This window comes from Sturnira hondurensis, unplaced genomic scaffold (assembly GCF_014824575.4).
Source record: "Sturnira hondurensis isolate 20B ecotype Veracruz unplaced genomic scaffold, ASM1482457v3 Scaffold0013299, whole genome shotgun sequence".
Classification (NCBI taxonomy): Eukaryota; Metazoa; Chordata; class Mammalia; order Chiroptera; family Phyllostomidae; genus Sturnira; species Sturnira hondurensis.
This window is the reverse complement of record NW_028085930.1, coordinates 5,801,608-5,828,078: the sequence shown is the minus strand read 5'-3', so window position 1 is coordinate 5,828,078 and position 26,471 is coordinate 5,801,608. Positions and strand designations below refer to the sequence as shown.

At 51.9% G+C, this 26,471-nt stretch overlaps 1 protein-coding gene across 1 annotated transcript in view; it reads right to left on the bottom strand.

The window, feature by feature from the left end:
• RAB6B (RAB6B, member RAS oncogene family) overlaps positions 1 to 26,471 on the bottom strand; it is a 55,646-nt gene that overhangs the window by 13,980 nt on the left and 15,195 nt on the right. Inside the window, exon 2 of the mRNA XM_037061255.1 lies at positions 15,170 to 15,228. Within this exon, the coding sequence (XP_036917150.1) occupies positions 15,170 to 15,228 (59 nt within the window). The remainder of the gene's footprint in view (positions 1 to 15,169; positions 15,229 to 26,471) is intronic.

The window sequence follows — 26,471 nt, the reverse complement described above, 5'->3', positions numbered from 1 at the left end:
TTCTGTAGCCGGCGAAACTTTCCTTCAACTACGGAGGCAAAACCAAAACAGTTTCAGCTGAGGGAAAGCTGTGCTAACAGGCAGCCAGAGGGCCCTCGTGACAGGACATGCTCTAGGCTGAAGAAAAGTTTTACAGACGGAGGCTTGAATCTTTAAAGAAGGGATGTTAGAGCACCAGAAGTGGTAACTGTACAGAGAAGGATAAAACCACGTGACTTGGCCCCGATGCCCACCTGCTCTGATCCGTCACCAGCAACAGCTCCCAACATCCTCCCCTTTGCTTTGCCCCCACGACATCCTCAGCGCAAACCACTCTCAGGAGACACCCACAAGCCCACTTCGCAACAGGAGGTGCAAACCATTCCAACTCCTTGGTTTTACGCTCTAATATAACAACAGCAATAACCACTGCAACGATGCCCAAACATCTTCGTATTTATCATTAATCAGCTATTGTGCTGAGTGCTTTACACACATTATTTAATCCTGATAACCTGTTATGGGTTATATTCATTAGTATTCCTACGTCACTGGTAAGAAAACAGAGTACAAGACATGCTAAGTTCCTTGTCTAGTGTCAACAGCTGGAAGTGGAAGAACCAGGACTTAGAGGTATTTGCGAGAGTGGTCTACATGCACCCGCCCCATCGCCACATCTGGCCGGGCTCTCCTGTTCAAAGCCAGCCTCCCCTTGGGGTCCTCCTGGCCCTGGTCCTCTTCCCCTGGGTGCTCTCTCTCAGCCACCTCTGTTTCTTTTGCTGCCTTCTACCTCTCATTCTCTACTGATTCTTTCCTTTTGTTAAAAAAATTATCAAAATTCTCACATCCTTAAAAAAAAAACCCTTCCTGTCGCTAAGTGGCTGCCTAGCTATCTGCCAGCCTCTCACCTCCCTCCAAATGGTACGCTTCTTGGAAAAGGATCCTAAGTCCACAGTCTCCACCTTCCCCCCAGCCGCAGCCGCCCCCCCCCCCCCCCATTGCTTAAGTCGGGCAGCCTGGTTTCTATTTCCTGCCCAATGAAGCTGCTCTTGCGATGGTTGCCAGAGGGCATTTCACCTGCAAATCGTAAGGACCCTGTAGACCAGACTCTCCTTCATGCACCGGAGCCTGCTGACCAACCCTCCTCCTCAGCATTCTTCCTTTGCTTTTCACAACACTACTTGTTTTGGGCTTCCCTGCCCTCCCAACCTGCTGTTTCGTATTGGTCCCTTGTGGGATCCTCTTTCTCCCTCTGTCCCTAAAATGTTAGTGTTCCCTATTGTTTTGTGTCAGGGGACCACATTTGCTCTCATGCCTTTAAATAGGACATGTGGATGGCTTCCCAATCTACGCCCAAGCCTCCCTCAGTCCTGAGCCCCAGATCCAGGTAACCAGCCGCTTTCTGGACATCTCCCTAAACATACATATTCCACACAGAGCCCACTTTCTCCCCCCAAACTTGCTCCTTCCTGTTTTCCCATCTCTGTGAATGTACCTCCACCAGGCTCAGTGCCCAAGCCTCTGGGAGCCCTCCCATGTTCCTCCTCTTCACTTGCTCTCTCGTCCGCTCCTCACGTCAATGGAATCACTGGGCAGATTACTTGTCGCCTGTCCGTTTTTCTCCAGCCCCACTGCCCCAGTTCAGTCCTCCAGCCTCCTTTACCTGAAAAGCCCAACAGCCTGCTGACTGGTCTCTCTGCCCTCAGGCTCTCCCTTTAGAGTTGATCTTTCACACGGCACCAGGGTTATCTTTCTAAGACTTTAATTTGGCCCTAGCACTCCTGCCCGCTCCTAGAAACCAGTCCAAACACTTCGGTGTGGCCTCCAAAGCTGCTCGGGGCCTGCCCCTCACTTCCTATGCCCCGTGCCTGCGTTGCCCAGCTTACATTACATTAGTAGTCACACTCTGGCCAGGAATCCACACACGTAAGCCACCCTGTGTGTCTGTGCCTCTTGCGATGCTGTTGCCTCCCCGGAAATGCTTTCACATGGTCAGTACCTATTCAGAGTTCGAGATTCTGCTCCTCCCCAAGTACTTTTCTGAGCTCTCAGGTTGGCTTCAGGGCCCCTGGCTTAACAGTTTCCCTACTAACCTGCAAAGATCCCTCCCACAGCCACTGACTCCCAATATGCAGTGCACAGACCAGTTGCTTCAGGATCACATCAGGAACTTGTAAAATGCAAGTTCCTGCCACCCAGATAGACAGAAGCACAATCTCTGGGGTGTCAGTCTGGGAATCAGAATCCCAGACAAGCCCACAGGTAACAACCACTGCCTGGCCTTTGTGCTTGAGCTGCAATCAGCCTGGGAAAGCCATGGTACCCAGGAGGAGGGGCGGGTGTCCTGCCCCAGGAGACAGAGGGAGATGCTCATACATGCAGAAGATGCTACTCATGGATGAAGAAACCAAGACCCACACAGGACCAAAGTCCCACAAGCGGTGGTGGCAGAGGCAGGGTATGACCCATGTCTCCCTGGTTGCACAGACCCTGCTCGTGACGCTTCAGCTTCCTAGAATCCTTTCATTTCTGAAGCTGTCACTGTGGTCTTGAAGCTGTCACTGAGTTTGCAGGGAGGTCACATCCTGTCTGGCTCCCTATTGCCAGAATCTTATGATCATTAGCCATAATAACTCAGCAGAGTCCACTTGAGAGGAGGTTCATTTGCATTTTAACATCAACAGGAAGAAAAATCAGCTCTCTAAGGACAGAACAAAAACAAGACATTTTATGATGGCCTTGGCTGGGCCTTGGTTACCAGAAAATTTCTAGCTCCTTGGCATCATCTCTGTTTCCAGACACAAGGCACAAGCAGATGGTCCCACAGGACTGCCTAGTGCTGGCAGGAGCCCACTTTTCCCAGACAGGCCACGTCTGCAGGGAGAAGGTGGTCATACCCTGGGCAGCTCCTTTCCAGAAAACAGTAATTAACACTCATTCACTTACTCATTCTCAAATGCTTATTATGTGTTAGACAGAGAGTAGAACAAGCCCTGGTCCCTGTCCGTAGGAGCTCATCCTTCCCCTGAAATGCCCTTCCTCCTGGTTAACATCATTCAGAGTTCAAGATCCAGCCTTGAACTTCCAACCTGTGGAGGAGCTACGATTAGCACACAGACCTGCGGACCATGACAGATGGAAAAGACTAGTACAGCCAGGCTCTAGGAGGAGCAGGACCTTGCGTCTGCTTGATTTCTCGAGGGAAGGCAGAGCAACTGCAAATCCTTGAGTGAATACTAACGTTCCAGATGTGAAGATCGGGGAGGACAGGAAGCGTGGTGAGAAAATCCCAGAGAGAGGGAATGGGAGAGTTCTGGTTTTGGGAATGACAGAGTTCCTATCAGACCAACTCTTGCAGATTGTTACTATTATAAACTCTGAACAAAACGGAACACACAAGTATCTGAAGGGACTGGAAAGTGATCAGAAGTGGGTTGAATCTGGAGGGGAGTCAACACGTAAGGAAACGTCCCTGGATGAGGCTGCTGGTTTTTGTGACTGTGCACTCACCTGCAGGCTGAGCACACCCCAAATTCTACGTCTAAATGTTGCCTGAATCTCTGATTGACCCAAGCAGCCTACCTGACTCAACACAAAACAGACAAACAAATCTGAACAGAATGTATAGGTGCTGCCTATCAGAGGGGAAGAGAATTGAGAATTTGGGTCCAACCGATACTCTTCCAAAGACACAAACAGAAATCCACAGTCTTAATCACAATGTATAGGATATACCTCAAAATTACTAGACATGGGAAGTAGAAGCTATATTGAAGAAAAAAGATAATGGAGGTCAATCCTCAGGTGGGCCAGAGGTTGAAAGGAGCAAGCAAGTATTTTTAAATAGCCAAAACATTTATGCTCAAATGTATAAAGAAGAACAAAAAGAAACTGTAAAGAGACAAATACAAATTTAGAACTGAAAAATACAGCATCTAAAATTTTAAAATTAATGATGGGCTTAACAGCAGATAGGTGATGATAGATGAAATAGTCAGTGAAGTTGGAAATAGAACAATAGACATTATCCCAAAAGGCAGTATGGGGACACCAGACAAAAAGAACGAGGTACACAGGTAGGCCGCATCCTCCTATAAAAGGCCCTAGAAACCTTGGTAATTTCCTGTGACCTGACCTGCCGTGAACTACACCTGCTTTCAAAGGTCAACACAGGTCACACAGGGGTGTGTGTGTGTATTGACGGGAAGGCACATATGAGTGTGTGGGAGTAGACACATGGATGGATGGAGATATACTCATGTACATGCAACTATGAATTTATCTGCATGTTGAAGTATGTATTGGGCAGGACTGGGTGTATTATGTCTGTGTGGCCCTGAGTGTGGGGTGGTGGGGGAGTAATTTCTGCTTTGAAGGTACAGCCCAGATGAGTGATATTCATGTAGCCTTGGTGATGCCAGGAGGCTGGGAGACGGAGGTGACCAGGCACCTTCATAAGCCCAGTGGGAGCGGGGGCAGATTTCCGGCAGCAGCAAACCTAAGCGCCTGTCAGAGCCTCCCGGGGTAGGACCACGGCCACCCCAGAGGATATGGCATGCAGGTAGCTGAGTGCGCCACTCAAATGGACCGGGGTGGGGTCTTTGGCCCAGAGAGCCCTGGTCAGTTTACAGTGACCTCTACCAGTGTTTTGGCAGATTCAGAATGCTGTGCGGTGAGCTTGGAAGAAAACTGGGTTGGGAGTGCCCTTGACAGCCTCTCTGGCCCTAAGCTTCTCATCTCTAAAAGGGGGATAATCATAGCTTTCTTCAAAGTTTGATGGATCACATGAGTTAGACAACCTGAAGGTATTCTGTATAAAAAATGGGGACTGACCAACTGATGGAAGGATTTCCAAAAGCAGCTATAGAAACCCACCCTCTAACAATGTTTCCCAGTCTGGTTTTGTGAAACACAGCCCCACGGAGTGATCTACAAGACACAAATGAACTGTAATTAAGTGCTTCTGGGAGAGGCCGCATGCTCCGGCCCCCAGTGGAGAGCCATAAAGCGCGTAAAGGCTCTGAGAAGTCCTGCACTGATGAAACAGGAATGGTGTCATGTAGCCCAAGGTTTCCCAAGCTTCTCTGCCCTGGAGACTTTGGTGCATAATTCTTTTCCTAAAATTATATTTTATTATGTTATTACAGTTGTCCTAATTTTCCCCCTTTACCTCCCTTCCAACCAACCCACCCCTACTTCCGCAGGCAATCCAATCCGCACACCACTGTCCATGTCCATGGGTCATAAATACATGTTCTTCAGCTTCTCTATTTCCTATACTGTACTTTGCATCCCAATGACTATTCTGTTACTACTTTGTACTTCTTAATCCCTTCACCTTTTTTGCCCATGCCCTTGGCCTTCCTCCCATCTAGCAACCATCAAAATATTCTCTGTATCTATGATTCTGTTTCTGTTCTCCTCGTTTATTTTAGTTTTTAGATTCAATTGTTGATACATATTTATTGCCATTTTATGGCTTATATATTTTTCTTCTTCTGAAAGAAGACCCTTTAACATTTCACATAATGCTGAATTGGTGGTAGTGAACTCCTTCAGCTTTTTCTTGTCTGGGAAGCTCTCTGTCTGTCCTTCTAAATGATAGCTTTGCTGGGTACAGTAATCTCAGTTGTAGATCGTTGCTTTTCATCACTTTCAATATTTCTTGCCAAATGCCTTCTAGCCTGCAAAGTTTGAGAAATCAGCTGACAGTCTTATGGGAACTCCTTTGTAGGTAACTAACTGCTTTTCTCTTGCTGCTTTTAAAATGCTTGCTTTGTATTTAACCTTTGGCATTTTAATCACGATGTGTCTTCGTGTGGGCCTCTTTGGGTTCATCTTGTTTGGGACTCTCTGTGCTTCTTGGACTTGTATGTCTATTTCCTTACCCAAGTTAGGAAAGTTTTTTGTCATTATTTTTTTCAAATAGATTTCCAATTTCTTGCTTTCTCTTCTCCTTCTGGCAACCCTATGATAGAAATGTTGGTATACCTGAAGTTGTCCCAGAGGCTCCTTACACTATAGTCATTTTTTTGGATTCTTTTTTCTTCTTGCAGTTCTTATATTGTTTTTTGCTTCCTTATATTCCAAATCACTGATTTGATTCTAGGGCTTCATCCACTCTATTGTTGATTCCCTGCAAATTATTTTTTATTTCAATTAGTGTATCCTTTGTTTCTGATTAGATTTTTTTGTTGCTATTGAGGTTATCACTAAATTCATTCAGCATCCTCACAACCAGTGTTTTGAATTCTGCATCTAGAGGATGGCTTCTCTCCATTTTGTTTAGTTCTTTTTCTGGAGTTTTGTTTTGTACTTTCATTTGGGCCATGTTTCTTTGTCACCTTATTTTGACAGTCTCCCTGTGTTTGTTTCTATGTATTAGGTTAGAGCTATGTCTCCCAGGCTTGGTAGAATGGCATAATGTAGTGCATAATGTCCTATAGGGTCCAGTGGCACAGCCTCCCCTATTACCCAAGCTGGGTACTCAAGGTACACCTACTGTGTGGGCTGTGTACACACTCTTGTTGTACTTGAGCCTTGACTGCTATAGGTACATCCAAGATCACCCACCACCAATCTGTCTAGGGTCACACAGCATAAGCTTCAAAGTGATCTACAGATGGTTGCTACTTGTGCTAGGCTGGGAAGTGCCCTGGTGATTCCAAGCTGTGAATCAAGGCCGGCTACTGCTAGTGCCAGGCCTAGGGCAACTTAGCAAGAGGTATGGGGCTTGCTTAAGCCAGTTGCTGCTTGTTTGAGAGGATTTAGGAAAATCTGAAACACAGGCCAAGACAAACCACTCATATGGAAAAGCCACTGGAAACAGCCTGAGTGGGCCAGAAAATTGGGTGGGGTAAGGCCTCAGGAAATCACCAGGGTTGGACAAATAGTATGAGCCAGGTTGATGGAGTCTCAGATACGGCATTTGCCTGCTGGCTCTGTGGGTCTGTGTGGGGAAAGCTCAGAAAAGGAACAATGGCCTCTGCCAGCACTCCTTCCTGGGAGAAAGCTACCCCCCAGCTCTTGCCCTGATGCCAGACAATTCAGTTCCTCCCCTATGTCTCTGGTGCCTTTCAACCTGCTTCCCTTGTGTTGAAACTCAGAGGAAGTAAATCTGAGTAAGTCTGTGCATGGTCCCTTTAAGGGAACCTGGAAATCCAGAAGTTTCTGTCTTCCACAACCTCAATCCCTGCTGGTTTTTACAGCCGGAAGTTAAGGCGACTTGTCTTTCTGGCACTGGAACCTTGATCTGGGGGTCCTGGTGTGGGGCTTGGACCCCTCACTCCTGAGATACTCCTCCCCATTTATACCTGCTGCACTTGGGTGTGGAACCAGCCCACTCCATGTCTCAGTCCCTCCTACCAGTCTCGGTGTGGTTTTTTCTTTAATTTTGTAGTTTTAGGACTTCCATTCAGCTTGATTTCTGACAGTTCTGCATGATGGTTAGTCTATAGTTCAGTTGTAATTTTGATGTGGTTGTGCAAGGAGGCAAGCACAGTGTTTACCGATGCCACCACCTTGACTGGAAGTGTGCTTATAATTCTTATTAGCATCCTTGTGTTCCCAGAGCTTCAGGAGAGACTGACCCTCAAAGATGTGAGTTCTAAAAGAGACACTCCACTTCTAACTTGCCTTGGAGTCTTGATTGAAGCATTCATTCTTTGTACTTCATTTACACTTACTGTTCTTGCTGGTAACCATGCCACAGGGATATACAGAGGATCAAGACAACAAGAGCAGCAGGCTTGACTATGAGGCCTCCCCTGCCAGTCCGAGATCCCCATGGTCCTCCCTTCCTCCCCTCAGTTGTGCTGCATGAGCCCCTGTATTGCCTGATGCCCCTCTGAGGAGGCTGGCCTATACCCTGCTGTGATTAGATTGCCCCAAACCTGGCAATGCTTACTTATTCTTTTAATATCATTTTGCTTGCAAACGTACTGCTAATGGAAAATGGCAGGTACTTCATTTTATACAAAACATGAAGAACTCAGCAAGCACAGATTTCATAGCCACAGCCACATTTATCTTCTGAAGGTGGCATTCAGCAGTGTCAACAGGAGCTCAGACAGTCAGTGCAGACTACTACATTTCATGCCTCTGTTTGCACAAAAACTTTCATTGGCCTAGCAGATCCCCAAGGAAAGCTGTTCCCTGAGGCACTTGTTGAAATCTTCTTTGTTATGTATGTTTATTATGAAATACATACCGCACCCATATTCTGACAAGACAAAGTAATAAAGTCTGCAGTGGAAATTTGCATGGTAATTTGCATAAATTGACCCAAGACTCTCTTTTCAGGAAGAGAAATCATTAAAAGGAGTGTATGTGCATCTTCTTTTAGTCTTGGCCAGGCCTTGGTCTATGGCTGGGGAAGCATCCTTAAGTGGTAGAATGCAGCTGGGCCTGACAGGCCCTTGACAAAGAAGCTGATGTTTGTGTTCCACACCACCAGCCATTAGATGAAGGTAGCAGTGTAAAGTCATGAAAATTAGCATGCAAATGAGGTTGGCAACACTTAAGGATTCAGACTGGCAAGTAGGTGCTGGGGATGGAGACGGTGTCCTCCGGAAACATGGCGGGCAGGGGCTGTCCTCACCAGCAGCTCGGTGCTCTGGGGGCGGGGATGCGAGCTCCTGAGGCTGCAGTGAAGGTACCCAGGTTCTTTCAGATACCTCAGTCCCGGTGGCCACATTCCCTCTTAGCGGAGAGTGGCTTATGCTAATCAACACCCAATTAAATACTTAGTGACTGCCCTTTTATTTCCTGACTGTGGTCTGAAACATCAACCAAACAATATATACCTTCCAACTTTAAATAAAGGGCTAAATATCATCAAAATCCCTTCAAAAGCCACAGATACCCGTGGGTGTGTGGCCTGAAACTCCAAGAGAGGTCTCCTGTTGGGTCACATACGGATCCAAGTACACAAGACTTGTCCTTAACAATCAGGGCAAAAGATGCTCCAGGTGGTGGTCTTTTGAGGTTGTCTAAGAGCTACCTAAGTAGGATTACTAAATTATGGGGCAGAGAATTACATCATGGGTCCATTTAACTTATGAAATGTAGCAGGTGCTACTGGGGGACTTAACCTGTTATCCAACCCAGTCATTATCCATTGGCAACCTCTTACTCCCTCACTTGCTTAGAGACTATAAAGACCATAAAAGCAAACTTCTGCTTTCCCAGGCTCTTTAGAGGCTAAGGATGATGGTGTGACTCAATCCTGGCCAATAAGACACACGCCACTGCTGGAGGGAGAGGGTATTCTAGGAAAGCTCTCGCTTTCTTCTTCTGCCTTGGATGCAGAGGTGCTGTCTGCAGCAGCGACAGCCAGCCTGCATGGAGTCGAGAACCCACACAGCAGAAGGCAGAACAGAATGAGAGCCAGGGCCTGGCGTCTGACGGCATCACTGCATAGTTGTGCCACCTCAGGTGTCACCATGACTTCCTGCACCTGGGAAACCAAAACCTTCCTGTGTTGAAGCCACTGTTAGTCAGCTTTCTGTACTAGGTGACCACACTCCTAACTTGTATATACTCACCAGAAGAGAGGGAGAGAAAGGCAAAGGGGAGGACGGAGGAAAGGATGTCAAAGCAAAGGCAAGTCTGCCCTCTGTCCTGCACCAGGTAAATGCTTTATGGGGAGCACTTGGATGACTGGCAGGGCCCTAGAACAGGGCTCCCCAACCCCAGGCCAGATGGTGGCCTGTTGGGAACCTGGCTGCACAGCAGGAGATGAGTGACAGGCGAGTAGGCAAAGCTACTTGAGCTCCGCCTCCTGTCTCCCCTGCCCCCTGCTGTGAAAAAAAGTGTCCTGAACAAAACCAGTCCCTGGTGCCAAAAGGGCTGGGGACTGCTGCCCTAGTGAGTCTCTGAGGGCAGAGTCATTTGCCCAGCTGACCAGCATTCATGCAATTTCACCTCTGGACTCTGCACTGACCCATTGTCTCTGGTCTAACTGCATCTCCTAAGGAGAAGCACCAGGCAGCTCCCCACACCCATCAGAGGGACCCCTCTCTGCCTGGTTGTCTCCCCACTGCTGTGGGCTTTGTGAAGGCTCACTCATTTCCTTACATTGGCCCACCAACAAAAGGGGGCTCAGCATCTTATTTTCCCAAGGCCCCATGCCTTTCCTGTTCCCTGGCCTCAGTGTGGGAGGAGACCAGAGACCAGTGTGCATGAGTGTGTGGGTGTGTATTCAAGGAGGATGTTCAGGCTTGACCCATACCCAGGCCCTTTCTCCTCATGAAGCCCTCGTCAGGCCCACCAACAAAGGCAATGTGGGGCATTTTAGGTGTGGGGCTTGGCTGACCAAGCCTGACAACCCCCGGACTACTGCCCTGAAAGAGTTTAGAGCATCAGACACCTCACGGGACAAAGGACCGCTCTCTGCAACCAGGATTCCTCACAAATGCCCCTCCCTGAGCACCTGGGATGTGCTGCTGTGGCCCAGCTGAAGCCCAGCTCCTCTGAAAGGCCAGCCCCACACTGTAGGGCTGAACCGTTGGGGTGGAGACAGACACCGCTCTGGGGGTTGCAGAGCAGAGGGATGGGCCACAGAGTCGATGACCAGGCCTCAGGAAACCTATTTGCTTTATTAAATCAACTTACAATGATACAGAAAGAAACACCTGATCATTTTTAAAAAATCTTGTGAGAGCCCTGGCTGGTGTGGCTCAGTGGGTTGGAACATCATCCCATACACCAAGAGGCTGAGGATTCGATTCCCAGTCAGGGCACATGCCTAGGTCGCAGGTTCAATCCCCAGTTTCTCACATTGATATTTTTCTCTTTCCCTTTCCCCTCCTTCCTCTCTAAGATCAATGAACATATTCAAAAACAAACAAAATCTCCTGAGAACAAAACAACATGCTGTGGAGACACAGTCCTGTAGAAACGGCTTCCCCAGAGGGGCCTGGGAGCCTGCAGGGGTCCCTGCTGGGAGGGGAGGTGGGAGCAGACCTCTCTGAGGCGTAGGCCAGAGAGAATGTGGTCCCAGTGGGAATAGACTGGGAGGTGCCAGGGCCCAGGAGGGGGTTGAAGAGTGTCCCCCCAAATTCTGTCCACCTGGAACCTCAGAATGTGACGTTTTTGGAAAAAGGATCTTTGTGGATATAATTAGTTAAGGATCTTATGATAAAAAACCATCCTGGATTCAGGATGGGTCGCTAAATCCAGTGCTTGGTGTCCTCGGAGTAGAGAAGAGGACACAGAGACGTGAAGAGAAGACCACGTGAAGACGGAGGCAGGTGGCAGAATTCTGCAGCCCCCAGAAGCTGGGAGTGACAAGGAAGAATGTGGCTCTGCCACTCTTGACTCGGGACTTCCAGTCTCCAGAACTGTGAGGGAGTAATTTCTGCTGTTTTAAGCCACTTGGTTTGTGATAACTTCTATGGCAGCCCCAGGAAACTCACGGAGACCCAGAGGGTCAGAGAGGAAAGCCTCGGGGGAAGCTGGCAGGTTGCTGAGGGGAGAGAGCTCCTCAGGCAACCCCGCCTGTAAGGGTTCTGGGGACTGAGCCACCCCGTTCCCTTCCCAGAGGCTCCATGGGATCTGAAAGTGCCCGGTGCGGGCACAGCTCCAGGGGCATCAGAAACGCTCCTCCACCCCGGCAGCAGCTGGGCAGGTTCCAGCAGGCTGGGCGCTCTCCTGGGTGCAGACCATTCGGCTGCTCTCCTAACTTGCACTGTGGTGGATGGTCCAGGAACAGCCAATGGTTTCAGCATTGGCTCTACATTTATCTCAATCATCGCTGAGATTTTTAAAATGCTAATGTCTGAGCGAGCCTGTGAATCCCCCAGCCAGATCCCCAGGAGGTAATATTAATGTGCAGCCAAGATAGGGGACCCATGATGGACCTGGGAAGAGTGCTGCTTCCAAATCCTCCCTTCCCACTCCTAGCAGGTGGCCCAAGGACCAGGCCTGCAGGTGTGTTTCACTGGCCTAAGGGAGGGGAGGGGGCCTGGCACACACAGGGGGGCAAGTCTCATCACTGTGCCGGTACCAGAAGGTGTCTTCTACAGCAAATTTTGAAAGCAATTTCTTACTTGGTGGTTTAGACAACAGAATTGTGGAGTGGATTTAGGTGGGGTGATGGGTGGGGTGGCGAGGGGTAGGGAACGCACGTGCCAAGAGGAGAACAAGACGTGTGTGTGAGAGGGAGGGCCAGGCAGGGGCAGCAGAAGACCTGCTCTCCAGGGCTCCACAGGCTGACAGGTGGCATCCCCCCAGGGCCTGCCAGGGGGACAGGACCCCTGAGAGGTCTAACAGGGACACCCAGCTCTGCATGGTCGGGTCATCACGCCAGCCCTTCAGGGACGCAGGCGTGTTTAATCCCAGGCAGAGGGAGGACTTGCTGACGGCTACCCAGATGAGGCCAAACCCCCTCGGCTCTCCATGCAGGGCTGAGGGCAGCGCCAGATTCTGCGGCCAGGTCACTTTCTCCTACTGTCCCTCCAAACAAGTGAGCACTTGACAAACACCTGAAGGCAGAATGAGTGAATGAGGGAGGGGCCAGGAGACAGAGCCAGAGGCACACAGGAAGGATGGGAAGGGGGGAGGGGTGATTTGTCTGGGCACCTCAGCTGACGGAGGGGGGGTGGCGGGGGCTCTGCTGGGCTGTACCGGCTGATGGGCAGGATGTTTGTGGGGGTGGTTGGGAGTGGTAACTGGGGGGCAACTAGGGACATCCCCCAGGGCCCTTGGAGATCTTGTCTGCTTCCCAGATGTCTCTGCCATAATGTTAAGAAAAACAAACAAAACAGCATTTTCCCCCTTCTATCTCCAGAGAATTCGTTAAGATGAGCCTGTGTAGGCACAGAATTGAAGCCCCAGCCTCCTAGCCTAATTACCATATTAAAGGGTACTGGGAAAGAAACTGCCTGCTGGGAAAATGAGGCAGAAAACCCGGCAGTGGCGCACCTGCTTCCCTCTGGCTTTCTCCCCTTCTCCCAACGCTGACAGGGGCCCCCTGTGGCCTCTCAGGCAGGTGGGGTCTAAAGCCCAGGCAGAGGGCGCATCTCCAAGCCATTCTGGTATACCCCAGCCATGGCCACGCCTTGTGCTGGGCAGATGGATGCAGTGGTGGATCCGAGGGGTCGTGGCCTCAGCCAAGCGTGGAGTCTATCCAGGAGCCAGAGCACATAGGAGTCCCCGTAGAGTCAGGAGGCTAAATGAGCCCCAGGACAACGTGCTGGGGACAGGGAGCAATGGAGGGGGGTAGAACATGGGCAAACATGTGCTCTGAGCCTTGATGAGTCAGAGAATGTTTCACAGCGAAGGAGAAGGAAGGGCCTTCGGGCAGCAGCAATACAGTGAGCAGCGGTATGGCCCTGGCACAGCATCACTGTGTGGGGAGCAGCAGGCCCGCTGGACCGTGGCCTGTGGGACAAGCGGCGAGCAGTGGGCGATGACACTGGAGATGGCGGTGGGCTGAGATTTTGAGGGACTTACACACCATGGGGAGGAGTTGACCCATGCCAAGGACGGTCACTGCAAAGGCCCTACGGTCATGGTTACCATCCACCACTGCCAAGAGCACCAACCAGCCCAGAGTCTCACTACGCTTGCTCATCTGGACACCAGCAAGAGGCATCACACATATCTTCATGTTCAAATACATCAAATAATTGAAACAATATCCATGAGATCTCTCTCTCTCTCAGGCACACACACACACACATGGAACACTAAGTCAGACTCCAGAACTGAAGTCAGGTCTACTAGAATCCCAAATGCAGACTGACGCGGCAGAACTCCCCTTACGGGGAGGCGAGGCCTCTGGTGAGGCTGTGGTGGCACAGCCTGGAGAGGACACAGCAAAGACAGTGTGGCTGATGTCACCTTCCCAGAGCCGATGCCCAGGGCTGTGTGTGTCCCCCAGGGCTCCTCTCCCAGAGCCTCACGTTCTGACCCGTGCGTCAGTTCCTACCAGGCCCACTAGCGATCTGGCTTTTCGGACGAGAGCAGAGGAAGAGCAGGAAGGCAGACAGAGGCAGTGAGAAGGGCAGAGATGACACCTGGTCCAGAGGAAGACACGCGACTATCATCAGTAGCGAGCAGCGCTCCACAGCCTCGGCCAGCCCAGGAGGGCCCAGGGATCTCTCAGCACAGCCGTCCCTGTGTGTTCTATAAATATCTGTCCTCTGAGGGCTCAGTGACAAAAAGATTCCATGACCAGACACATCTGGGAGCTCCTGCATGCTACACCCCTCCTCCGGCGCAAAGCCATGCACTGATGCAGTAAAGGCCCTGAGAAGGTCTGCAGTAGAAAAGGTGGCTTCCTTTTCTCCCCCAGGGCTCCCTGAATCTACACAAGTACTAAACCTTCCTCCCTGCCTTTCTCTCTCAAATAACACCTACTAATATCCCATGAAACTAGTACCTCACAGAACCCACTGGCTTAGAAAAACACATTAGCATTTGTCTCTGATTTAAGGAAGAAAACAATATCTTTTTTTCTTAAAAATAGTTGAAATGATTAAAGTTGGTACCTTTTGCAAAGAGCTATAGGGGCAGGGAAAATTCCCTTCCTTGGTACAAACCTCCCGCTCACTCATTGGTGGTGTCAGGAGAGTGAAATGTTATTGACCCCCAAGGGCCCAGCCATTGGGCTACCTGGAGCCATCTTTGGGCCACTGGTTGACCCAAGGCCACCCTGGGAGTGAGCGGTCAGAGGTCACTCCATCCAGCCTCCCGCCCATGTAGAGCAGTACAAGCCCATCCAATCAACCTCTCAGCATCTGTGTGTGCACGTGTGTGTGAGTAGAGGTACACGCACGTGCCTGAGGTCCAGTGAATATGACCATGCTCAAGGAGCAAGTTCTCGTATTGCTCTGTAACCTCCGTTATTTTGCATTTTGTTGCTCCTCCTCCGTGTGATGACCCACCCATGTAACCAAACACGGTTAGACCTGCCTATGGGCAGCAAGATGACACAGACTGAAATGTGTCCTTTCCCTGCTGGAACACATTTCCTTGGCCAAGGTTTGGATCTTCAGAAGGGCTCAGGGTCTGTACCGGGCTGGGGTCAGGGCACACATGGGAAGCTCGTTCGAGGTAAAACAAAGGCCCTGGGCCCCGAGAACATCCTGCTCTCCTATCAGGATTAGCAAGCCCCAGAGAGGCCAGCATGGTCTCCAGGCAACTGTCATGGCTACAGACATGATGGGGCACCCAAGGACCTCACCTGGTATGTGTTGTCGAAGCTGTCGTACATGAACCTCGTGATCAGAGACGTCTTCCCAACTGCAAAACAACAAGAAGAGAGGGGTTCAGCCTTGGCACCTGAGCTCGTTTCCTTTAAACACATTTCATGTGAGGAAAACAGATTTAACAAAACAAAAAAGCCCGGAGGAAAAATGAGGTGCAGAGACAGAAGTACAAATAAAAGGCAGACCCAGGAGCGGGCCCTGGAGCAAGGTGGCTGAGTCCATACCAGGTGGGCTGCAGGGGAGCTCTTGCCAGGCACCCAAGAGGCGGCCTCTCCCTGCCCCCGTGATTTCTTGCCACCCAAGTGCAGGTCTTTCTTGACCCACAAGAGCCTGACAAGGCCCATACATGAATAGCAAGTAGGCAAAAGGCACTCCTCTCACACCGGCCCATAGTCACATGGAAATAAGGCCTTGTCACTGGTCACAGGCTGTGATGGAGGCAGGCTGTTTAGCTCCCGTCCCCTCCGCTGGAGACTGCTGAGGACAATGGCTTTCTAGGGACCCAGGAGGCAGACACGGGACATTCCCCAGTGTCCCCCTTGGGCAGGACTACTTTTTGTAGAGTGTGCCTGACTGTCCAGCTCCTTGCAGGGTGTTTGGCATCACAGGACCTCAATGGACCCTGCCGTTGTGAAAACTCCGGTCTCCCCACCCCACAGTTGCAAATGCCCTCTGCATGGTGGCAACACCCCAGCTGAGAACCGCTGGGACAGTGACGAGAGCCAGGAAGTCACTTGGGAATCCCAGCAGTGGTACTAATGTCCCAAACTGTAAGGCTTGGCTTCCGACCTAACCTGTGCAGGCCCCCGGGGGAGGGCATTTCTATAATCTGGGAGGGGAGGCAGGGTGGGGAAGGAACACCTGTTAGGTCAGGCCCAGCTTGGAGTGCTTTTCTACACGGAGACTGCCAAGGCCCTGGAAGGCTCAGAGGGACTGGCCCCACTGAGCTCGGCTCGCAGTCCCTTCTGCTCCAGGCTGCCAGAAACCGACAGCTGTGGTGGGAAAGCCATGCCGGGGAGCCAGGGCTTGAGAGTTCTCCATTCTGCCAGTCCCCGATTCTTGGATGGGGTGTGCGCAGGCTCGGGGCCTGGCGTGGTGGTTGGTCACTGCTGGAACGGAGGGAGGCAACCCAATGGGGCTCCTCTGAGAAAGGTCCTGTTCTGGTCTGGAAGACCCAGCAGTGCACTATATAACAGACGAATGTAGCCATCTCCTGACAGCCGACCTCTGGAACGGAAAGACAACTGTCTTCTAGCCAGAGGGAACGTGTGATGGACTGGGTGGGGGGCACATGTAGGGGGCTCCATCTTTGACCCAGAATCAGCTGGCTGGATTCAAATCCTGGCTGTTCAGCTGCATCATTTCGGGGCGGTCCCTGCCCTTCTGGACCGCAATGCCTCATTTAAAAACGGACCTAATAACCATCCAAGACTCCACAGGGCAGTAACAGAAATGAAGTAGGCTAATAAAAGTGCCAGGCACATAGGAAATGCTTACAACTGGAAGGAGGCAGCAGGTAACGGATACAGTGAGGCAGTTCTCAGAACACCAGATGTGAAAACAATGCCACCACTACTGCACTGACCTTGCCCACCAAGTCCCTTCACTTGGTTGTGCCTGATCTGTATCCTTTGTAATAAAACTGTAATCTTAAGTAGAGCAGTGTCCCAATTTTATGAGCTATTCAGGTGAATTTTGGTACCTGAGGAGGGTCATGGGAGCCCTCGGGTGTGTGGCCAGTTGGTCAGAAGTGTGGCTAGCACCTAAAGGCGGGGGCAGGCTTGTTGGGGACTGTGCCCTTAACCCTGAGGAGTCTGACGCCAACTCCGGGTGGGCAGCGCCAGGTGGGCTGTGGTCAGTAGCAGGGGTCAGAACAGCCACATTTCTAGGACGACATCCCTGGGGTGAGCAGTGATGCACACAATGTCTCTTCTAACTTCACCTGCAGACTGACCTTTGCAAAGCTCCTGATGGGCATTTAATCAACAAAGTGCTTCCCAATTGCTTTAAATCTCCCCTTCAATTTCACATGAAGGTGAGAAGTGGGGGCTCCCCACACAGAAGGGCCTGGCTAGAAACATCTAAGGGGACCCCAGAGTAAAAAGTGGGGCAACACTGAGCCAGCAAGAAGCAGATGAAGTTGGAGAGAGCACAGCTTCCTCCTTTCTCAAGAGACAACGGAAAGTTACGGCCTCGTCCTCAGGAAGAGAGGCACGGAGGGCCCACTGGTAACTCCTCTAGGTAGTGACACTCCACATCTTACTCCTGTGGGGAAGGCTCAGGGAGCCGGGTTCCCAGCAGGGTTTTCCCTGGGGCAACTGAGCAGACAGACAGGCAGGCAGGAGAGACAGGATCACAAAAAGCCACAAAAGAATGGGAGGTTCATGGAGTGGCTGAGAACTGAGAAATCCCTACGAAGGTTTCTAATGCCAAGTCACCTCTTTTTGGGACACCAGCCACTGGCAGTGGGCTAGTACTGGCTTGCAGGGTAAAGGAAAAAGTCCCAAGAATTGGGGAGAGGCAGAACAGAGAATTTTTGGACGCTGGCTCTCCTGCTTCCCCACCACAGTTGTCTGCTTCTGGCAGCCCTGAGCAGATGGGACTGTGGGCCGAGCTTAGCGGGGCCAGTCCCTCTGAGCCTCCCATGGTCATGGGACGGTGCAGGAGGAACAGGTGTGGGGTCCTGGTCACAGCCAATATTTTCCGAACATTCCCACAATAACCATCAGGGGCAACAGGTGTATTCACAGGCCACGTTCCAGGCACATGCCAGGGGCTGTGCAAGGCGCAGACTACACGACTGGAGTAAACAGAAGAGTCGGGACACCTGCTGCCTGAGGCTTGCAGGATTCCACACCTGCAGCAATGCTGTACCAAGCCCTTAGCACCCATCTGTTTAGGCCTCAGCTCTGAAGTGGGTATTTATATCGTCCCCATCTTATGCAAGGGGAAATGAATGGGGTCCCCATTCCTGAGTGGGGTCAGGATCAGGTGGCCTGACCAAGAACTGAGCTCCTATTTCTGACCCTTCTTGCCATCTTTGAATTAAACTGGGTTTTAGGATCCTGCCAGGTCTGTTGTCATCACTGTGGATGTCACGGAGTTCAAGGGAACAGCCTGTGCAAGCCAAGGCACCTTCTCCTTGGGACCAGCTGCAGGTAAGGGCCTCTCCCCACTCGGGTGGTGCATGGTCCACCAAGGAGAAGGTGGACCATGGAAGGTGGTCCACCCTTCCATGGTGGTCCATGGAAGGTGAGAAACTGGAAACTGAGCTGCCCTGTGGGGCACAGGAAGGGCTTAGCAAGCGAAGGCAGGCAGGTTTGAACACCTGAGGTCCAGCACCTCAATGGAGTCCTGGATTGGACGACCGGATCATTACTGATTTGCTGCAAGAGGGAATTTCTTACTATTCCTCAAGGCCTGTTTTCCTCACTTCTCGTCTTCCCTGCCTCAGAGTGTCCCCAAGCCCACCCAATCCAATTTTCAAGGCTGCCAGGATANGGGCCTCTCCCCACTCAGGTGGTGCATGGTCCAATCTGGAAGGTGAGAAACTGGAAACTGAGCTGCCCTGTGGGGCACAGGAAGGGCTTAGCAAGCGAAGGCAGGCAGGTTTGAACACCTGAGGTCCAGCACCTCAATGGAGTCCTGGATTGGACGACCGGATCATTACTGATTTGCTGCAAGAGGGAATTTCTTACTATTCCTCAAGGCCTGTTTTCCTCACTTCTCGTCTTCCCTGCCTCAGAGTGTCCCCAAGCCCACCCAATCCAATTTTCAAGGCTGCCAGGATAACATGGCTCGGACCCTTTCTGAACCTGTCAGCTCAGCCTCCCTCCGCTGGCTCATCCTTCCCTGTGGCAGGTATCTGCACCCTTCAATGTGGGCCCGTGGTTGGTGTGACCTATTCCCACCCTTGACTTGAACAAGTCTGACTACAGGGCTTCCACCCTGACCCTTGACCCCAGGGCTCCAAGGCAGAATTCATCAGTATGGAGGGGACTGACCAGCTCTCAAAGGAGACCCTGGGCAACCCCGTCTGACACATGTGCAAAAAGTGTGGCCTCCACACAGTTCCTGGGAGGCTCCTGAGGGCCCCGAGACAGAGCTGACTCCTGAGGGGCTCCCAAGGGCCCTGAGACACCACTGCCCAGGCTCCAGCCTGGCATCACGCAAGGAGCAGAGCTGGTAAAAGGGCCGCCCTGGGCCAAGCTCCTCTCCACTCGAAAGGGCGGCTGGGGAGGAAGGTGCTGGGACCTGGAGCCAGTGAGCTTGCACAGCCCATCTACCTGGCCACTCTCTCAGTCTCACCTGAGAGCCATCACCCGCCTGGGCACTACCACTGGGCCCTAGGCGAGGGGAGACCCGAGAGGGTTCACGGCAGTCAGCGGCTCAGACAGGGGCAGGCAACGCTCCTGAGTCGCTCCTGCCCTCCCGCCAGCCCCCGCCGCCTCTGAGAGAGTGGGGCTCCCTCCAAGCGCTGTGCTCAAGGTCACACTGTCCCGAGTCCCTTCTCACGACAGTCTGAGACACGAGTGTAGCACAGTGGAGCTTTTTCTGAAGGCACAGATTCAGCTCTACCAGCAGGACTTTATTAAAAATAAGCGGCCAAATCATTATCGAGTTTTTTTGTTCTGCTTTGTTTTTTCTTTTAAATCTCAGCTCATGGCTCAGCAATATTCCTGTAATCTTCTGGTAGTTTAGTCTCACATGATTAAGCAGAGAGATGCATTTTTCATTTCAACCAAATGAGGATGAGAAAATTCATTACTGAGTATTTACCAGGAACCTCTAGAAAGAAGGAATAGGAACTCGAACTCTCACTGGGCTTCTACTTCATGCCAGACATGAAATTTGGTGCTTTACTTAGGGTCCCTCCTCGGTCCTCGTCACGACCCAATGAGTGAGTTATTGTTCCCAGTGTCACAGAGCTGTAAGCAGTGGAGCTGGCATGCAAACCCAGATCTGACGCCAAAGTCCATGCCTCGTGTATGCTGTTGTGCTGGTGGACAGAAGGGTCCGACCAGCAGCAAAGCAGGAGATCACAAAAGGCGGGGCTCGGGCGGCCAGGCGATCAGGGAGGCCCCGGGAGGAGGGAGGGCCACTGTGGGGCTGCGGGAGGGAAGGTGGGGAGAGGGTGGGTATTCCAGGTGGAGGGACCTACGTGTACAGGCGCAGAGGCAGGGAGATCAAAAGTTTGTGAGGATCTACAGGAGGCAACAAGCCAGGATATCAGGGGCTGGAGGCAGGAGCATGTCCAGGAACCATGGGGGACATACTTGGAGGCCTAGACATCTGAGCTTTGTCTCTGGGAGCGTGGGGCTGGGCCAGATGTGTGAGGAGAAACCTAAGTGACCAACAGTGCTCGAGGAAGCTCCATGTGGCCAAAGGGCTGATGTAACCCAAAATCCGTCGCTGGGGCCAGTTGGGGAGGGAAGGAGGAGGCGAGCTGACAGAGAAGCAGGGCCAGCAGGGCCAGCAGGGCAGAGGCCAGCCGGCCAGGCCACGGTGCCACATCAGGAGCCTGGATTCCCTCCCAAGGGTGTGGGAGCTTCCCTCCCAAGGGTGAGGGTCTTAAGCAGAGGGGTGGCAGAGACAAGTGTGGCACTTTTTGCAATGCAGGCCTGTGATGGTGGCAGAAGTGACACTGTGTGCAACTCCCCAGGCTGGGTAGGAGGGGCGGCATGGCTTCTGTCTGGATTGCTCGGGCTCCCCACCCTCTGGACGCTGTCCCTTCAGCCCAGGAGCCACACTGTAAGGCAGCCCAATGCAAAGGCAGCCCAATGCAGCCTGCATGAGGGAGGCCACAGAGACTCACATGGCAAGAGACAGAGGCCCCCAGCCACAGCCTGCCGCGGGCAGCAGACCTGCGCACGAGCGAGCCTTCCCGTGACTCCAGCCTCCAAGCTGCCAGCTGCTGCCGAGTGGAACGGACACATGCTTTCCCCACCCAGACCCGCCAAACCACAGACTCCTAAACAAAATAAATGTTCTCGCTGACGTGAGCCACTAACTTTGGGGATGCTTTGTCACACAGCAGCAGGTAATCAGAACGGCACCGTGCTTCGGGAAGAAAACTTGAGACTTGTAGGGGAGGAATGCCTACAGGGAAAGACGGGGGGCAGGAGTTCAGCGAGAGATGTCAGATTTGGGTTCAAGCAGAGGCAGTGGGGCTGGTAGAAATGGCGAGCAGAGGAGGGTGACAGCCGCCAGTGACTGGTCAGATTCAGAGGAGAGTGTGGGACACCTCGCTGTCACCTGGCTTTGTGACTAGCAGACGATGGAGTCACTGTCAAACCCAAAGAACTGGAGTGAGGGGCAAACATCAAGTACTACCCTGCATGCAGGTCGCCCATAAAAGGTTTCTTTACAATTGTCAGATCAGAGGCGTGGTGGGGGGGGGGATGGGTAAAAAAGGTGAGGGGATAAAGAGTACAAGCTGGTCATGGATATGGGCAACAGTGCGGTGATTTTGGGGGGGGTGGAGGTGGAAAAGGGTATGGGAGATAAGTGGTAATGGAAAAATACAGTAAAAAATAATGTAAACAGAAGTACAGTTGGTAGTTACAGAACAGTCATGGGAATGCAAAGTACAGCATAGGGAATACAGTCAATAATATTATAGTAACAATGGATGGTGTCAGATGGGTCCTAGACTTATGGGGTGATCACCTCGTAAGTCATATAAATGTCTAATCGCTGGGGTGTACACCTGCAACTAATATAATATTGTAGGCCAACTATAATTGAAACATATTGTTCTAAAAAAAACCTGTGAGACCAAAGCCCCAGTACCAGCACTACAGTCAGAAGAAAGTCATATCCTGATTGACAAGAATCATTCGGTCTGACGAGCTGAGGGTCTAAGGTTATTTTCCCAAGAGCGACATCACCAGGAAAATTATTTTCTGACCTGCATGTGAGCTGTTGGCCCAGGGGTCTTGCACACCTATGTGCTGTCCAGATGAGCTCAGCCCCACACAGCCCAGAAATTCCACCCCTGCAGGGGGGACTGCATGCTGGCCCTTCGCAATCAGCTAGCAGCACCCACCCTGGACCTCACGTGCGGGGGCCGCTCACTCTACCAGCCTCCCATGAGCCCCAGTCCCCACTTCAGCGGTAGGTCCCAGGAAAAAAGGTTTTTGTACATTGGGGTGACTTCTAAGTAGCTGCAGAGGGTGTGAGGTCTCCCCACTGAACCAATACCCCCTGGGGGCACACCGTGTGCCTGGTCCCTGCTGGGCGGAGCGCATAGTGAGGAAGCGGGCACACCTCTGTGCCCTGGCAGCCTCGTCTGGTGGTGGAGCTACATCCAGGTACAAATAACTCAGACATGAGGCAACTCGGGCGAGGGCTGCTAAGAGGCCCCCAGGAAGGCATGGTCACCCTCCACTGGGGAACAGCAGCGGCCCCCGAAGGAGGTGGCATTTGGAGGGCTCTTGACTGGTGGAGAACAGGCATCGGTGAGTGGAACAGTGTGCCCAGGGCAGGTGCTGGCCGGAGTCAGCACTGGAGGCTGAGGCGTCCTCTGCATGCAGCTGTCACTTACCCACACTTCACAACTGCCACATGAAGCCAAACCCACCCAGGGCTCCGGAGCTTGGCTTGTGTCCAGGCCACAGGCTGACAGCCGAGTGGGCTGTGAGCCTCCAGCTTCCCATGCGGCCACTGTCTCCCTCTCTGAAGGACCCCCTCTGCCCCCGTCATCTCCATGGTGGGTGTGCGTGGGGGTGGATTGTCGTGACAGCCAGAAATGGAGCAGAGAGTGAGGCAGCGCACAAGAAACAAGCTGGAGACTTCGTGGGGGTCTGCCAAGACCTGGCAGAGTGTGCACCACCCGTGAGGTGGCCCCCTTGCCGAGCTAAGCCAAGACCTGCGGGCCACATTTCCCTTTACCACCCGCACCAGCTCCAGAGCACTGCGGGACAGTGGGTCCTGCCTGGTCCTTCTCAGGGTCACAGAACTGGGCCCAGAGTGGGAGGCAGAAAAGACCTGGAGGAACTCACTGCTGTTTCTAGGCCACCCTGGTGGGCTGCCCACCACTTAAATGCCTGGGAAAGGGTCTCTATATCCTTGGCCCATGGTCTCCAGGTCAGAGATTGTCCTGGAGTTGTCAGAAGGGGCCCCTCACAGCTCAAAAGGCAAATGTGCTCCCTCAGGTCAGCAACTGTTCACAGGACAGGCTGGCTGACTCAGTTGTCCGTCAGCTCAGTTTACAGAACACGGGGGGTGTGCAGGGAATGTGGTGTGAGTGCTGGGAAGGGCTGCCTGCCCAGGGGGCTCAGCCCTAGCCCCACAGCTGGGAAGGAGGCCACACCACCCCAGCCCAGCTTCCTGTTCCACAGGGGCCTGGGGAGAGGGGCTTCACTGTGGCCCTGCAAACCTTTGCCCACAAAGTCCCCCATTACTGGCCTTATGGGGGGTGCACAGCCCCTAGGCCCTGTGGAAACAAGAATGGGTGGAGACATCAGCGACATTCACCTGATCCTCATTTTCTTTTGTTCTGTTTTCACAAAACAGAAAACCCAGCCCCAACCTTCCTGCAAGTTGAAGAAGCAGGGGGGCTTGGAGGCTGGGCTCCCCCCTCCACATGCACCTGGCCACCCAGTGCGCAGAAAGGCAGCTCCAGACAAGGGCTCCGCCAGCTCCTACTGGAGCCCTGAGGGGCCGCCTGGCTCACTGCAGGCTAAATGAGGAAACACATGAAAAATCCCATTTCAAAGTGTTCCCCAAAAGACTCAGACGGTAATTAAGAAATATGCAAAGCTCTTCATTGGACACTTTAATTAAGTGTGTTAATTCCCTCTGCCAGAGGATGCTCAGCCACCTGGGCCTCACCGAGGGACTCTGAAAAGAAAAACAGAGAAGGGAGGAAGGGAGGAAGGGGCAGAGGGGCCGCAGGGCAGCAGTGGCTGGCCCAGCCCAGGCCCTGTTTCCTGCTCCAGTTGGGAGGCTGATCCACTGTTGACCCTCATGCTCCCCCAATGTCCTCCACCCGTCCCATTTCCTCTGTCCAAACCCACTGAATCCAGGACGGCCTGCCCTGAGTCAGGGCTCTAGGTCATCATCCACTCCCCACAGCCCACCTGCTGGAAAAGAAAGCCTGGGGTTCCAGAAAAAGTTCTGGCTAAAAAAAGTTCCCCAGCTGGCTACGGACCCTGGACCTGCCACAGCCCCCGCTCAGGTCTCTTCTTACTCTTCCCATAAGAGTAAGAAGGAGCAGGACAAATGAGGTCTACAGAATCCCACCTGCTGAAGCCACGTAGAAGGATAAGGACAGAAAAAGGAAGGCGAAGGAAAGTGAAGGTCCTTGTGACCCAGGAAAGCTCGGACTCCAGATGGGGAGTCTTCTTAGTGCCTTTGAACCCACAGGACACTCCCAGGACTGTCCATCCTCCACTCCACTCACTCCCCCCGAACATCATAACAGCCCCGTGGTCTCCAGGGACAGGGCGGCCTGCCAGGGTACCACATGGTAGGCAGTCTGGGGCCTCGGGGGTTCAGCCTCAGTGGTCCTTCCTGCACTGATGCCCTGACCCACCTCCTGCTTCTTTCCCCAGAGGCGTCACCTTTGGCAGAAAGCGGCAAGTTCCAAGGAAACAGGTGGCCAGTGGGGCTGGACGGGGAGAGGCCCCAGCCTCAGATAGCCACATCAACACCTCCGGTTGCCACAGGGGAGGCTGAGCTCTGTCTCCTCTTGCCTGACGGAGAGCTCTAATCTTTGCTTTTCCTCTTTGCCTCTCCAGCATCCCTTCACTTTCCAAAGCCCCCAGGTTCAGCTATGGTCTGTCTGGTCTTGGCCTCAGCCCCTCCCTCCCCCAGAACACCATGACACCGCAAATCATCCCGGCCAGACCCACACCAGGGGCTTCTCAGAGAGTCTATACCTGACCTGAGATTTCCTCTTCTCCCCCCGCCCAGAGCAGACCCTCCCCAATCACTGCTCTACATATTAACTGTCTGTGCCAATTGGTAGGATAGAGAACAGAATTCCCTTGTTTACAATTGAGAATTTTGAGATAGATAAAGGGCAAAGGAGAAGTAAGCTAAAAGGAGAAGGCTGGAGCAAAAACTTTGTTTACAGGAATACACCTTGCATCCCCTTACTCAAGTCACTGAAGTCAGACTCAGCAACTGCCTGATCTCCTTGGCCGTCAAAGCAAAAAGTAAAAACACACGATCAACTACAGTATTCTCAGCACTTGTGAGATAAAACTGAACTAGCTGCTGAGCTTTTTATAAGAGTTGAAAAGCAGGAAGTTCTTGAGACTAGAGTGCAGAAATCATGTGACCACTGAAAGGGCAAATTTACATGTTGCTGTAACCAACTGGACGAACATCACTGAGGAAGATCAAGAGCGCTGACACCCCCTGCCTGAGTTGATGTTCACAGTCACAGGGCCAGACCAATATGCCCTACAAATAAATGGTGAAATGAAAAGCCCAGGGCCCAGGATTTCAGCTTCTGATCAAGATGGAGTTATAAGGGCCAGATGTATCCTCTCACCTGAAAGAACCAAAAGACAGACAAAATACATAAAATAATGATTTTCACGACACTGGGCATCAGACGCTGAAGGACAATGACCCCTGAGAGGCATGAACCAAATGAGGTGAGCCCCACAACTGCTCCCAAATTGTTTCCTTGAGAAATTTGCAGGCCACAGCGTAGGGAGGGGGAGCCAGGGGGGACCTGGTGTACTCCCTGAATTTAGCTCAGAGTCTGGAGTTCCCAAGACTGAGTACCAGAGAGGAGGGAGGTGCACAGAGCGAGAACCCCAGCAGTCTGCAAAGGGGCTCCTTCAAGGTTTCCACTGACGACTGATTAGTAAATGTGTGTAAGGAAACTACTTAAGACTAGGGGGAAAGCCACTAAAATGCATTAAAAGAAGCAGTGCCTGGCATCCACACGGGGCTTGGGAGGGTGCCGGTCCCCACCTGTTTCCACAGTGGAAAGCTTCACCAAGCCCAGGACACCGGGCAGTGGAGGCAGAGGGGCTATGCCTCCACACTGGGTGATGATTAGCTACAGACTGAGCATCACCCTGATCTCAGCTAACAAATCTTGAGAATACTTATAGGAATACAAAAACTACCCGGTCTACAACATGGCTAAAGTCACAGTGTCTAGTAGCCAATAGGAAAATTAATAGGCATGCAAAGAAACAGTGAAATACACCCCTAGAGAGGGGAGAAACACCGTCAATTGAAATCAACCTAAAACTGACAGAGATGTTAGAAATGTCAGATACCTGACATTTTTTAAAAGTTATTTATACT